The 14,728-nt window shown below is 40.8% G+C and overlaps 1 protein-coding gene across 3 annotated transcripts; it reads left to right on the plus strand.

Moving 5' to 3' along the window:
* Window positions 1–1,546: 1,546 nt before the first annotated feature.
* Window positions 1,547–11,538, plus strand: patz1 (POZ/BTB and AT hook containing zinc finger 1). 3 transcript variants are annotated; one of them, XM_036570917.1, is made up of 6 exons: window positions 1,547–3,433; window positions 5,008–5,071; window positions 5,174–5,345; window positions 5,864–6,025; window positions 7,974–8,186; window positions 10,925–11,538. In XM_036570917.1, the coding sequence occupies exons 1-6, from the start codon at window positions 2,070–2,072 to the stop codon at window positions 11,380–11,382; spliced, it is 2,433 nt and encodes an 810-aa protein (XP_036426810.1). In that variant the 5' UTR covers window positions 1,547–2,069; the 3' UTR covers window positions 11,383–11,538. The 3 variants fall into 3 exon arrangements, with proteins under 3 accessions (XP_036426810.1, XP_036426811.1, XP_036426812.1); XM_036570918.1 differs by lacking the exon at window positions 5,864–6,025; XM_036570919.1 differs by lacking the exons at window positions 5,864–6,025; window positions 7,974–8,186.
* The last annotated feature ends 3,190 nt before the right edge of the window (window positions 11,539–14,728 follow it).

Genomic DNA, 14,728 nt, shown 5'->3' on the forward strand with positions numbered 1-14,728 from the left:
ATCTGCAATCAGACTTACAGGGAGGGGAAATAAGTATGCAGACACTTTTTTGTTATTTAATATACTTGCAGTGCATATATCCACTTCATATTTACATGCACAATGTTTTTTATCTTTGTACTTAGAAATATGAACAATAAATATAAAAATAAATAAAACTTCATAAGCATACATGAATACATATTTATGTTCATAAGCATATATGCATACATATAATAATAACACTATATTGTAAAAATTAAAGACACGAATGTTGCAAAAATAACAATGTTTTCATGCAAATTGCACCTGGTCTCATTAAAATAAAGATGCTGCCATTTGTTGGGAACTTTTAAAGCAACAGCTAGCAATCATGGTGAAGGTGAAGGAGCTTTCAAAATTTTTTAGGAACAACATTATTAAACGACAATGGAATGGAAAAGGCTAGATAGTCCTAAGGTCTTAAACATCCTTGTCAGTATGATTTGTTTGATAATATGCAAGTAGAAAATTTATGAAACCATAATTAAGGGTTGCAAGTATGTCCCGAAGAACATCATTCCCACAGAAAAGTACAGAGGTAGGAGCATCATGATATGGAACTGCTTCTCTGCAAATGATTCTGGGGCACTATGCTTCACTGAAAAAATATGAATGAAGTGATCTACTAGAAGATGTTGGAGGAGAATTTAATCTCATACAGTGCATTGTTTGCTTATCATCCTATTCCTTATTATGGGTATGTGACCACCCACTACTGACTCCTACTACCTCAGAGAAGCTCAAGAAGTGTGGCCATGTGAGTGGTCACGTGTGACAGCTCATCGTAAGCACACACCCTCATAAAAAGGACTGTTTATTGTTGTTTATGTTGTTGTCTGTTAGTTAGGGGGTAGGCATGTTTTTAATTGTGTTGTTTTGTGCCTGGGGTGCAGTTTGTTTGTGTGTGAAGTGGCGTCACCGTGAGGGTAAAGCCTGTGGCTAGCGCTGACCTCCCCCGTGGGTTCGTACTTCTGTATGTGTCTTTCTGCCTGATGTTTAATAAAGAACATTTCTAATGGTGGAAATCATGGCCTCCTGCGTTTTACTCTACACTGATGCCACAGTGGTATCAGAGACAGAATAGCACCCTGATTTAACACAATCTGTGTGTTAAAATGTGTTATCCGTAAATGGGCACAGAAATATTTCAACACATTTTGTGTTAAAAGTAAATCAAACTGTGTTGTCTTCAACTGAACCCACTGATGTGTTTAGTCAGAGACAGAAAGTGGTGATTTTTAACACATCTGTTTTCAGAGTGCAGGGTCTTTGACCCACTGACCTCATCATCTCATTTGGCATCCACATGTAGAGCCCTTGTCCTAGAATTTTTTTAAAGAAAGCCACAAAAAACCATAAAAGCAACTTGTGACCACGTTAGATACATTTTTCAACCTGGTTTCATCAGGTGTCGATTTATTACTCTGAGGTAGCATAAATACATGGGACGTACACGCGAACTGTGCGTAGAGAGGATTTAGTCGGCTTTGGCTGGGTGTCTGAAGACCCGAAGCAGGAGGGGAGGGGGTCGGTTTGTTTTCCCCTCGCAGAGATCACAGGGGGCGGAGCCTACGTCTATCAGCTCCGGTGAACAGCTTAATTCCCTACGTTTCCCAAACTGTGTCTGTACTACAACAGCGTAACCCGACGATGTGTAAAGTTGGAAGCATAGCGCATGTCGTGCGCTTTAAGTGCCCTGACTGCAATGGTGTACACTTTTTGGGGGGAGGGGTGTGAAAGGGGGAGGGGGCTCATTGGAAAACAAGGATGTGAATTCATAACGGCCTAGCGGTGGGGGGTTTAGAAACCAGGAAGATGAACAATGTGCAAAATGCATAAAGTCTAAACCTCCATTCTAGCAGTGCAAGCGAGCTGCTGAGACAGGTGGAGTGTGCTCGGTCTGTCTGTCGCTGTCAAGAAGCGAATCCATTCATTTTTTTCGACGGGCGATAAAACAAAACAAGGACGGATACCCCCTCCCCTCCAAATAAAGGGTAAAGTTCACAGGAAGCTGGGGGGCTGCCATTTTTTGCCTGCTAACATGTTAGATGCTAAAGCGGAGAGGGGTGCTCGCCGTTAAAAAAGAGCTTTTTGTTTGCTTTTTTCTTTACCTCGGGCGCCGGGTTTCTCTTTGCGTTTTGTCCTATGCATTTAGTCGTCTCTGTTTGAACGCGGGCGGCATGGAGAGGACCGAGCAGCCGTGGAATTCCTCCTACACGTACCAGGTGAGCAAGCACAGCGCCGAGATGCTCCACAACCTCAACAGCCAGAGAAAAGATGGAGGCAGGTTCTGCGACGTGATCCTGCGCGTCGGCGAGGAGAGCTTCCCCGCGCACAAGGCCGTGCTGGCGGCGTGCAGCGAGTACTTCGAGTCGGTGTTTAGCTGTCCGGCGGAGGGCGACGGCGAGGGCAAGGAGCTGGAGATGCACACTATAAGCCCCAAAGTTTTCCGCGACATCCTGGACTTCGCGTACACCTCGCGGATCGTGGTGCGCCTCGAGTGTTTCCCGGAGCTCATGACGGCCGCCAAGTTCCTGCTCATGCGCTCCGTCATCGAGATCTGCCAGGAGGTGATCAAGCAGTCCAACGTGCAGATCCTTGTCCCTCCTTCGCGGGGAGGAGGAGGGGAGCACAGCTTTCCCCGCGCCGCCGCCAGCGACCTGTCAAGCCCACCGCATTTGGACGTCGCCAACGGCGCCGTGTTCACTGATCATGGGCCGCCGCAGTGTGCTGTTGACCGGGACGGTGGTGGTGGTGGTCCGGCGCCGACTAGTGACGGATCCCTCGCGTCCATGCCGACTAACAGGCTGTCCCCGTCTCACCTCACAGGAAACTCCGTAAACGGCGAGGGTTCTCCGGGCTCCAAACGAGGCAGGGGAAGACCGAAGAAAGAAGGTGCAGCGGGGGGAGCCGTGGTCTCTTCCTACAACAGCAGCAGCCAGCACGGTCCTGCTAACGACAGCGAAGGCCTGTTAGCATGCGCCGTCTGCGGGAAGATGTTTACAGACGCCGCGCAGCTGAGGAGTCATGAGGCGGAGCATGGAGCTTTCGGTGGCGGCAGGGGAAGAGAGCTGATCCCTGCGGACATAGCCCAGGCGGTGGTGATCCCGCAGGTCCAGGGCCAGGCGGGGCCGCACGAAAACGGGCTGCCGCCACATAGCGCCGCCGACGGCCACCGCAAGCGAGAGAGGACGCGGAGGCATGTGGGCTGCGAGCTCTGCGGGAAAGTCTTCAGAGACGTGTACCATCTGAACCGGCACAAGCTGTCGCACTCTGGAGAAAAGCCTTACGCCTGCCCCGTGTGTGGCCTGCGCTTCAAGCGAAAGGACAGGATGTCTTACCACGTCCGCTCTCACGACGGCTCGGTGGGCAAACCGTACGTGTGTCAGAGCTGCGGGAAAGGCTTCTCGAGGTGAGTCTCATTTACCACCGTTGGTTGGCTGGGATGTTGGCTTTAGGCTGGAAGAAGCTTCCAAGAATAGAGCATTTTATTGGGGTTTAGAAACCAACTTGTCCAAGAGCTGGTAGGGCTCAAATCTTTACTGTTTGTCGAATCGATCTTTGTACTCCAGAAGTGTAACTTTACTATCTGTGAAGCTGTCAGATTTGGGTTGGGTGATTCGGTCAAATAGCTATAGTATTGCGATATTCAAGATATTTTCAGGCATCACGATATTTTGTTTCTTTTTTAAGATTCGATAAGTTGGAACAGATAAAAAAGAACACAGTAGTGCCAGGACTAATTATGCTGTTCATGTAATGAAATATGCAGTTGTTTAGTGTTCTTTATAAACGGACGATGTCCACGATATGCTCAGAAAAGCATATTGTGATGTAATTTATCATGATTATGATAAATATCATTATATTGCCCACCCTACAGTCAACCTGTTTATAGGGTTTACCAGTACTATGCATGTTCTGTTGCCATACAAATATTAACTGAAATCATTGAAAGTCACGTGTCTACATAACAGTGGGCAGTATGATGGTATTTTATCGTTAGTGTGATAAAATTAAATCACAATATGCTTTTCTGAGCATGTCATGGATATCATCAGAACACTAACCTCGCCTTTCATTATAAAGTGAGCATTGTTAGTCTTGTTTAATTGGATTTAGTATAGCACAGTTTGCAAAACATTAAATAAAAATAATTGTAGTCATTGGTTTGTAGTCATTGGTATGTTATTGTTTTTGTTGTTTATTATTATTATTATTATTATTATTATATTTTGGCACTAGAAGTTCTATTTTGTTGTTTTAAACTGATTCAGTCTCAGAAAAACTAAATATCTTTATGCCTATCGTGTGTTATGGAAACGTCTTGAAGTATTGTGATATTGTTTTTGCCATTTCGCCCACCCCCTGCTACATAATTCAGTGCTTTTTAGGAAAATGGTTTGATTTTCTGATGGATGTAGTAAGTGACACTTTTGGAGGGTCAAGTTGATTCTCCAAAATATAAACACTGAATAAACACAAACCTGACACATTTGCTTAGTATGAAATTCAGTCCATGATAATTCCTTTAAAAGATGTGCAAATGGAAGTAGAGGCAGGCAATATGATGATATTTAACGCTGTTGTGATAAATTACATAACATGACATCACAGTAGGCTTTCCTGAGCATGTTATTGCTGTAATCAATACTGATTACTGTATTTATACTTATTATTAGTTACATAACACGAGACAACTGGATTTTTCATTACAAAGAGAGCATAATTAGTCCTGTTTACTTGGTTTTAGTGCAGTATGTGAAGCTTTGAAAAGTTATTGTCTTCATAGTGTTTTTTTTTTAAGTCTGACACTTGGAACGTATTGAAACTATCGTGATGCCTATTGTGTATTATGAAGGTAGTGATGTTATAGCTTTGCTATGGTTATCATCCAACTCTAAGTTGAATCATCACTTTTGGAATGATTGCTCTTTCAGAAGTGTATCTCTGCACAATCCAGTTTAATGCGTTTGTTCTTTGCAGGCCAGATCATCTAAATGGACATATAAAACAGGTACACACCACAGAAAGACCTCATAAATGTCAGGTGAGAGACCTGGATCACTGCTCACGGAATTTGAAAATGAATTGCTGTTAAATGAAACATTTTTAACGTATGTCATACTTTTTTTTTATATTATTTTCACAGATTTGTAATGCATCATTTGCAACACGGGATCGTCTGAGGTCACACCTGGCCTGCCATGAGGATAAAATACCATGCCAAGTGTGTGGAAAGTTCTTACGGGCTGCCTATATGACGGACCATCTGAAAAAACACAGCGAAGGACCTCACAACTACTGCAGCATATGCAATAAAGGTAAATCTTATACACACAACTAATTCTGCGTTTTTTAGGTGTCTCTCACAAGAGCCGTTTGTATTCTTTGTAATTGGCGAAGAATACGAAGATTGATTTTAGGCACTTGTGAGAGAGCTCTTGCATGTGTGCCAGAAGATCAACTTGTGTCCACATAATGACCAATGTTAAAGCTGAAGGTATTGGATGAAATTTGATTCACCAACTACTTTAGTTAACAAGTAAAACAAACAAGCTCTTTTAGAATTGAATGATTGCTTCAAGGTCTAAGACTCTTTATGGGAAGATGTTTCTTTAAGACCAACAGTTTGAGGGTTGCTGATTCTTTAGTGATCATCATACTTGAAGCCAGTGTTAAGTGGATTCATTCATAGTGAAAAGTACAGAGTCAAGGTCCTTCTCATAAACTTCAAGGGAATAACAGATTCTCCTCTTGATGTAAAAACAAATCTGTGCTTGTTCTATTTTTTTTCTTCTCTTTCTTTTGTTTTGCTTTTTTGCTCCTCCAATGGTTTCAGGTTTTTCCACTGCGTCCTACCTTAAGGTACATGTAAAAACGCACCACGGCTCGTCCATGCTCCCTCCCTCCACAGCTCACCAGTTCCTCGAGCCGCGTGCCAACGGGCCGCAGACACACAACGGCGCCCCCTACCACTCAGGACGCCAGTGCGCAGTGGAAGGCAAGCAAGCCTCTCCCCACAGCGTCCTTGTCGCTCGCTCACTCGCTCTTTCACCCTGCTGCTAAATATTGCATCTGCTTGCGCAAACACTTCACAAACATTCATACATGCATATTGAGCTAATTTTTCACCAAAGCTGACTTCCATCATTCTTTTTTCCGTGAAATGAATGAATGTAAGTCATATTTCTAGGACTTGGAAATTTTGACTCTGCATTACCTTACTATAAGGTTTGATTACACTTTGGGCTTTAATTTCTATAGAATGATGGAAACATTGTTATAAACAGAAGTGAAGGTCACACTTTGAATGGTGTTCTTCAACCAGAATCAGGCTTTTCACTGGGAGAGATTTTTGATGAAAATATCATGACATTACAATATTGTATCAGATTTAGAGAAAATCTGTGAAGCAGCATTTGAGTTCCTGTTTATATCAAGTTACTTGCAATTGAGGCTGACGACTGTTCTGGCTTAGCATGAATATCCGGTACATATTCTAGCACAGTGGAATGTGATCATTTTGGTTTAGATAGCTTTGTTTTGTATTTCAGTGAAAGACTCCACAAAAGTTTGTCAGAATACCCAAATCCAGTCAGTTTTCCAATGGGATTATGGAAAAACATGATAAGCATGTGAAAAGCCTGCTGTAGAAACTTGAACTTGAATATTTAGGAACCCCTGAAAAAAGCTGACTGACCGGTCTGCTGGCTACTACACTGCATGTAACCACATGTATCCACATGTACCACTGCAGTTGGCTTGTGCTGTTTAAAGTCAAGGTGCACATTCAAGTAAGGCTGCAATGTTCTGTTTGAAAGCAAGTTAATCTTTTTTAGAAATTAAACTAAAACATAAGTGCAGTAACACTAATCCCTTTCCCTAACATTTCATGTCTTAAATTCAGAATATGTCATTGGTCATTTGGTCGATTTGCCATAGTGTAACAAAAGAATCATAGTTGCAGCCCTACCAGTTTTGTCTAGTATGAAGCTGGTCTCCCTATATTGCTATTCACGTTAGCATGGCGATATATTTCTGTCTGTTGCTTTCCGTCATTTCCATCTCATGCTGGCTAAACAAATGTTTTCTCAGCAACTTCCATGAATGCATGTGCAAAAATCTATTGTAATTCTTTTGAGATTCAATGGACCTTTTTTCAAACAATTATTGCCATTCAAACCGGCAGCCTGTTGTTGGGGTATGCTGAGAGGATATTAGAGAAGAAGATGACTTCTGGTTCTTGTGATAATGTGCTATGTGGTTAAATATTTTACATGGTTAAGAAAATCTGTTGGGGACAAAATAATTTCCTATATATTTTGATGCTCAGTATGTTTAACTTTTAGTAGTGGGAACACCACTGAGGAAAAAGTTAGAGCCAGAAGTACATTTAGTCATCCAACAGACTAATTTTATTCAAGTCTTGGTAGCAATAAACATTATTCTAAGTTGCCAGTTTATTATTAGTTACACCCCACACCTTCACACAAATTGTATATATTATACAACACTTAGTTGGAAGTACTGTTGTGGGCAATATGTGTCGGTGTGGTTATTTTCATTATTATATACATTTTTTCACAAATAATAGTTTCAGGGATTTATGTGAGGAATGAGGAATGGTAAAAGTAGGAATACATCAGAAATGAATCATTAACTTTACATCAGTACAGAAATCATCACTTCAGTAACTTAAGCTCCAACAATAAGTCTGCAGGCTTGGCAAGTAATGAAGGAAAAAGATTCATTCACCTGTGCCGATATTGGTCAGACTGAGTGTGAATTATACTCGAAGGGTGCATCATTCAGCACATGAACTGATGTGAAGTTAATCATCATTCTGACTGTACTGACTGTAAACCCCCCTCCATGGCCTCTCTGTCTCTCCCCTTGTCTCAACCCCTCACCTCCTCTCTCCTTTGTTGGGGTGGTTTATGATGGTGTAGACCTTTGTACCAGTCGCCGGCTCCTGGTTACCTTTCCTGAGACAGAGGGGTCATTTCGGGGGCTTTCTGGGCCTCCGGTTCTCCCCCAGCCAGGCCCTCCTGCTCTTGGTTTGCAGCCTGAGCTGCTCCTGGGCAAGCCAGGGACGACTCCCTATTTCTGGGAGTGCCGCTCTGCTGGAGCACCAGGCTTCCCGCTGCATGGGCCTCTCGCAGGTCAGTATGGGCCGGCTGGAGGGTGGGCATGGGACAAGATAAATGCTGCTTATACAACTGAGGATGTAAGCAGTTAAAGGTGTTCTGGATTGTTACAACAAACATTATGTTGAGTTGCCAGTTTAATAGGTACACCCCGCAACTTCACACAGATTATACCTTAAGTCCATGTGACTACAGTGTGTGCTAGTCCTGGCTAGCATGATCTGAATGGCGGTCATCATGAGGTTATCACAAACATCCGTTTCAGAGGTTTACTGAGAATGGGGCAAAAATTGTGTGTGAATGGTGGTGGTTCTGTGGACGAAAATGAGAGAGGTCAAAGTAGCATATCGAGAATTGTGAAAGTAAACAGACCACAACCATGCAGACTACTTCAAAATTCAACACTGGTGTGCAGAACAACGTACCCCTTATACTTTGTCCCTGTTTACACCTTGCATTAACATACATTTTGGGTGCTTTGATCATAAGTGGACGGCACTTTGTGATCTGGTCATTCAAATTTCGAAGGCGACACATGACCTATAGTGTTCCGAAGCGTCCCCAATAGCATGAAGGACCATCTAATCAACTGTATCATCATAGCAGAGTTGAAAGCAGCTGCATAGTTTCTTTGTCTACTTTCTCATTTGTTTATTAGTTGCATTCGCAGTCCATGTGTATGGACATCTAAATGTACATGTACACAAACAAGTACCTGTGGAACTTGCAGTATGATAAGTACACAAGGCATGCATCATAACTGAATGGTTCCAGTAATATGACAGTGAGTCTTTACTGCTTCAGAGTCCTGAACATTCCCTGGATATCAACCTTATCAAGCATCTTTGGAATGAGGTGGAAAGGGCTGTTCACAGCAAAACTGTGCAGCTGTCCAGTCTGCAGCAACTGTGCAACACATTTCCTTATGAATCAGCACTGTTGCACAATGGATCTAGAGTTTTGTAGAATCCATTCCCCGGAGAATTCATGCATTTCTAAAGGCCAAAAGAGGCACATCATGCTGTTGGTTAGCCTAATATATTGTGTACCTAATTTATTGGCAGCTCGGTGTATAAGGGAACTTCAAAATGGCTACTGTGACATTTTTACTGTTTTTTTTCCTTTAGCTAAAATAGACAAACTGTGGAGATTTACTGGGTTTTGTTCCAGGTAGAGAAAATTTGCATACTTAAAGACTCTTATGTTGTAAGCAGTCAGTGATTTGCTCTGAAGAAATCAAAGGATTGGAATATATATTTTGAGAAGTTCTACTTGCATTTCTCAGAAAGTTCTGTGAAGGATTCTTTAGTAAGTCTTGGGCAAGAGCCAGAAGCTTGTATATATAGAAATCCATGCTTTGGGGGTCACTTTCTGGTCTTAACAATATCCTGCTTGATCCATGCTATCTCTTGCTATTGCCACACAAGTTGCTGATAAAAAAAATATGAAATATGACAATGTCCCCTTTTATTTGTGGTATCCTTGGAATTTTGATGAAATGCTCCATATTGGCAGGCTTAGAGGTTGAACTAGACTAGAATCCATGTAGTAATGGCCTATTCAGTGGATGTAATGTGTGTCTTTCTCATGTTGTGGACTATTGTTCACAATATATGGTGATCCTGTATTTATTTTGTAATTATAACAGTTAAGGATAATTAAGGTATGAAACTGTCTAGGCAGTAAGACCCAGCTGATTGGCCAGTAATAACAACCTATTTTGACAGCTTATGGTGTCAACAGTGGCACACTGGTAATTACTAACGTTTTGCTCATAACAAAACTTTTTTTGGTCACTTGGATACCAATTCATGATTTCTTAACTGCAGCCTTAGATGCTTGTGCCACTGTGAAGCCAAATATGAATCATTACATGTTTAAATATATGGTGGCAGTGCATGCTGAACTGGTGAATTTCAATACAAAACGCCATCATGGTTAGTATGACAAACATTTTTCATGAGAATAATATAACACAAGCTGTCTTTTATAATGAAGAGAACTAATGAAAAATAAGAGAAAGTAGAAATAATTAACAGAAACCCAGACTGCAAAGAATGATATGTAGGTTCACTGTTAGTTCTTGAATATTTATATTAAGACTGTGAGTTTCTGTTGTTTGAGTCGAGTGACAATTGAGAACTGACATTCATATGAGTCAGTAAAACACTGTTTAACTAAAACTATTGGAATATAAAATTAAAAGCTCAAATATAAGCATAAAATTGTAAGCTGAATTGTTGTTTGCTCTGATAAAATCGGTATTGGCTGCAATTTTCATAACGGTTGGGCCGTTGTAGGCAGCAGATATTTGACTGATTCTGGTTTGCGATAGAGAAGGAACCAGTTGAGACAGTTTGGTTGGACCTACAACACATTTTTTGCACTAAAACACAGCGGTTACAACTTAATTATGAAAATCTTCACTACCTGGCCTCTATCTGCTCAACAACATATCTAACAAAAAAATTGGTCAGTTATAGAAGACTATTAGAAGACTTATGTTTGTAATCATTAAAGCTTTCTGTCCCTAGATACTGTACTGTCTAGTCTCACCATTTCTGAAAACCTTTCAGTAAAGTATCTGTGATATGGTCTTATTAAACATGCAGATGTCTGTTGATCTGAGTTGGTGTGTATATCTTGCCTAATGTGAGGTTTTTCCTCTCTTTCCCTCTCTTTCCCTTTCCTCTTCTGCCCTTTCTCATTTATCCTGACCCACCCTCCCCCTTCCCACTCTGTGTTTACCTCAGACGGGCAGGAGAATGCTGGGAAATGCCCCCATCAGGATTCTGATGGTTCGGACACTGCATTCGGGGACCTTTCTAATGGAACCGAACTGAAGCCCGAGCACAAGGCTGAAGGTGAGGAGCTAGAGGTCACCTCTCTGGTTTTCAATGGGGAGGCCGACGGACCAGCGGCTGTGCCATGCGGCTCCAAGCAAAAACCAGACCCAGAGAAAAAGTTTGCTTGCGGCGAATGTGGTCAGACCTTCCGCACAAAGTCTTACCTCAACAAGCACCACCAGCGGGTGCATAAGAAACATAGTGGGACAGGATCCAGCCTGGGCGATCTGGGATCACCCTTTTCCCCCCAGCAGAACATGTCACTGCTCGAGTCTTTCGGCTTTCAGATCGTCCAGTCGGCTTTTGCCTCCTCACTGGTGGACTCTGAAGTGGCGAGTAGTGCTATGGGCTTAGGAGACAAGTGACTGCCTAGTGAGGGAAGTAAGTTTGTTCCTACTGGACAGCCACAGTTTTCAGAGTAACTGCAATTCTACCTTTTATCATCAATGTCATTGTAGACTACTCCGTCTTTTATGTTGCTTACTGTCAACGTGTTTTTGTCAGTTTGCCAAGATGTATTCCATTCTCATTTGTGTGAAGCAGCTAATCAGCTTTTCTATTCATACATTTTTTCATGTTTTGTAGTTGTATACAAGAAAAAATCAGGCCTCTTGCAGTTTGGGCTGTTAGGCAAATTTATTACACAAATGAAATAGGTAATCTGCTCATGAAGCACCCCGCAGTTGTTGTTGTTTTTTTTTTTTTTTTCCCCCAATTAAAACAAAGCTTATCTAACAACCTTTAAGCTTCTGAGGCAATCTAAACATTTAGGTGTACGAAGATTACTGGGGCAAGCCTCTTATAATGTTTGGGACACAATTTAAGTCCAGTACTGATTATGAATCACTTAAATCTCACCCTAATCCATGGTTGTTAACGCTACTTCATTTCAATTTTATTTTGCATCTTAGATATTGTCAAGATGGATTGTTTTGGGTTACACAACAGTGCATGTGAGTTTTGAATATTCAGCAGGGACCAACTTCAGGTATGACTGTAAGATATTGCAAGAAATGAAGAGTATATTTTATTAACTTATTGATATTGGTGTCCCAGTCTCCTTTATGAAATGGTTTATATAAAGTTGTTTAAATTTAGATCTGTGCTGTGCTATTTTGTCTTTGAATTATGTGTCTGACAAGAGGCCAGCAAAAGAGCTTCTGTGTGTGTGTGTGTGTGCGCTTGAGAGAACCTGATTGTTGTGTGTACGTGTGCCAGGTCTCTATCTTCAGAATGTAATATAATCAGAGGGCTTTTTTAATATATCAGATTTTTTTTCTATGAGGTTCAATACATTCCTGCTTAACTTAAGAGTTCCTATCATGATATGTGTATAATGTTCACACATGTAAGAAATGTGTATATATATATCTATCTGTGGCCAACATTGTTAGTTTGTTTAATCTTATGTGAATGGGGTCCTTGTATATAATCTTTTCCTTGGCCTTCGTGGATGAATGGAAGTTTGTATGGAGAAATATATTTTGAGACGATGACTAAGTTCCATTAAGTTGGTACCGACAAATCCCCACTTATGTCTTTTATTTTTGTTTGTGCAGCGTGTGCGATCATATTAACTGTATGTTTAAAAGTATGTTTAAGTATGTCATCACTGTTTCATATCTAAATTCGCTTTCCTTTACTTTTAGATCCTAACAGTATAAACTACTGTGAGCATATGTAATTAAGCATTAATTACAAAGTCACAAGCGTTTTAAGAGGGCATAAGAGGTTGGGAAAACCTTTAACTGCATCACACTTACTGTTAAGTGCTCTCTGATGCAAAAGGCCTGCTTTTTTGTGCATTTGACAGATTGTGGGTGCACACAGATTTTGCTTTGATATGCAAGTTTTTAAAGGCCCTTTGAGAAAGACTTGGTAAAACATTTTTGTTATTATTTCGGGCTGGAATTACCATTATGTTCTTTATGTGGCAGATTCTTTCCACAGTAGCCAGGAAAGTTGTAACAAATACACTTTTTAACATGAACTCTATTATATTGCTACGAAATCTGAGAAGGTTGATGGTCATTATTTCACATTTTATTTTTGTATAGAATGCATCCCAACTGGCATTTCTAAGGTCAAGTGAGGGGATTTCTTTCATGGCAGACTTGCAGCAGATTGTTTCCAAAATTATGAATTCATCTCACTGTCTAGAGAGCATATGTAATTCATTGTCAGCCAGTGTCTTCTTTTTACTTTTGACCAGCCTTCCTAGGCTGATTCCAGTACTTTATTTATTTGACAAAGTGGCCCTTGGGGAAGATGCAGCGCTCAATGATTTAATATGCTGATCTATTGTCTAATGTTTTGTGTGGCACATTGTATCACTGGAAATGTTTATTTTCTTTCCTCAATCACTATGTTTTTGTGTGTGTGTGTGTGCGTGTGTGTGCGTGTGTGCGCGTGTGTGCGTGCGTGTGTGCGTATTCTGCTTACATTTTTATATATTCGTATGTTGCAAAGTGCCTTCCCAGTACTGATTGTGAACTGCGATGGGTAGGAAAATCTGTTATCATAAGGACCATCTTAAGAACAACCATGTACACAAAGTGACTTGCATTGACACTTTTGTATAAAGATGTGCACATAGAACAAAATGTACATTTGTATGTATGTTTGGTATTCTATCTTTGTTCTCTGACAAAAAAGCTGTTTCTTTGCATTTTATGTCAAGAATTTCATTGATTTTTGGACGTTTGGATATAGGCATACTTTTCTATTGATGTTTGTTTTTGTACACTGTTTTGTGTCTCTGTTTATTTGCTACAGAGATGAGTATAAAATAAAAATTGTATTTGAGAAAGTTTTGCTGTTTAATCCCTTTTTGGTGTTTAATCACTTTCGAGTGGTATCATCAGACTTTGTATAGATGCAAAAACGCTTTGGAACCTCTAACATTCATTAGCAGCTTAAAAGAACTTTTCTGCATGAACATTAGGAGGTTCTGGATTAACATTGTGTGCCCACTGACCTGCTCTTCTAGCACCACCATCAGGCCAATAGTTGCAGTTAAAAAATTGAAATAAACAACTCCGTCACATGGTGTTACACTGAAGCTAAATAAATAAAAATACAGGCTTAGGGTTTTTGAGGGGTTCCCGTAACAAAAACTGAAACTGGGTCAAAAAATGCATGTAAATTGAAACTTGAAAATGAGCAGGGTTTTGATAGAATCAACTGCTATTTCGTTACTAGAGTGTTGATAAAATATGAGCCACAATGTGGTCAATATACAAGGGTTTAAATATTCTCTAATCTTTATAATCATTTTTGGTTTTTGCACATTTTTTTTTAACTCAAGCCATTTTTGTTACTTGCCTGATTTATTGCTTGATGTTGTTTTTGTGTATTTTGCCTCATTTATTGTTTCATTTAGGAAATGTTTCTTACTTTATCTCCCAAGGCTAAAGGTCAGTCTGAAAACTCTGCCACGGACGACGGCAGCTGTGGAACATTGAGCGACAAGAGTGACTTTATTTTTCCAATGATTTTCTGAGGTTTTCAGTTCATATGAATCCTGTACAACCCAGCAAGCTTTGTCATGTGGCTTGTAACCCCCATTTAGCTGGCTGAAGATGTTCCACAAGAAGCTATGAACCTAGGTAGCTAACCAGCCTTAGCTTCAGTCGTCTGCACAGCTAGCTAGCTAGCAGCTAATGTTTTAGCCTATTTTTGCCTCGACTGCTAATACAGCTTGACAAAACA

The sequence above is a fragment of the Colossoma macropomum genome, unplaced genomic scaffold, assembly GCF_904425465.1.
Source record: "Colossoma macropomum unplaced genomic scaffold, Colossoma_macropomum, whole genome shotgun sequence".
In the NCBI taxonomy this organism is placed as follows: domain Eukaryota; kingdom Metazoa; phylum Chordata; class Actinopteri; order Characiformes; family Serrasalmidae; genus Colossoma; species Colossoma macropomum.

Coding starts and splice junctions, on each gene's coding strand:
- patz1 (XM_036570917.1), top strand. CDS start 2,070: ATGCTAAAGCGGAGAGGGGTGCTCGCCGTTAAAAAAGAGCTTTTTGTT. Junction 5,072..5,173: donor AAAGACCTCATAAATGTCAG/GTGAGAGACCTG, acceptor TTATTTTCACAG/ATTTGTAATGCATCATTTGC. Junction 8,187..10,924: donor GCTGCATGGGCCTCTCGCAG/GTCAGTATGGGC, acceptor TGTTTACCTCAG/ACGGGCAGGAGAATGCTGGG.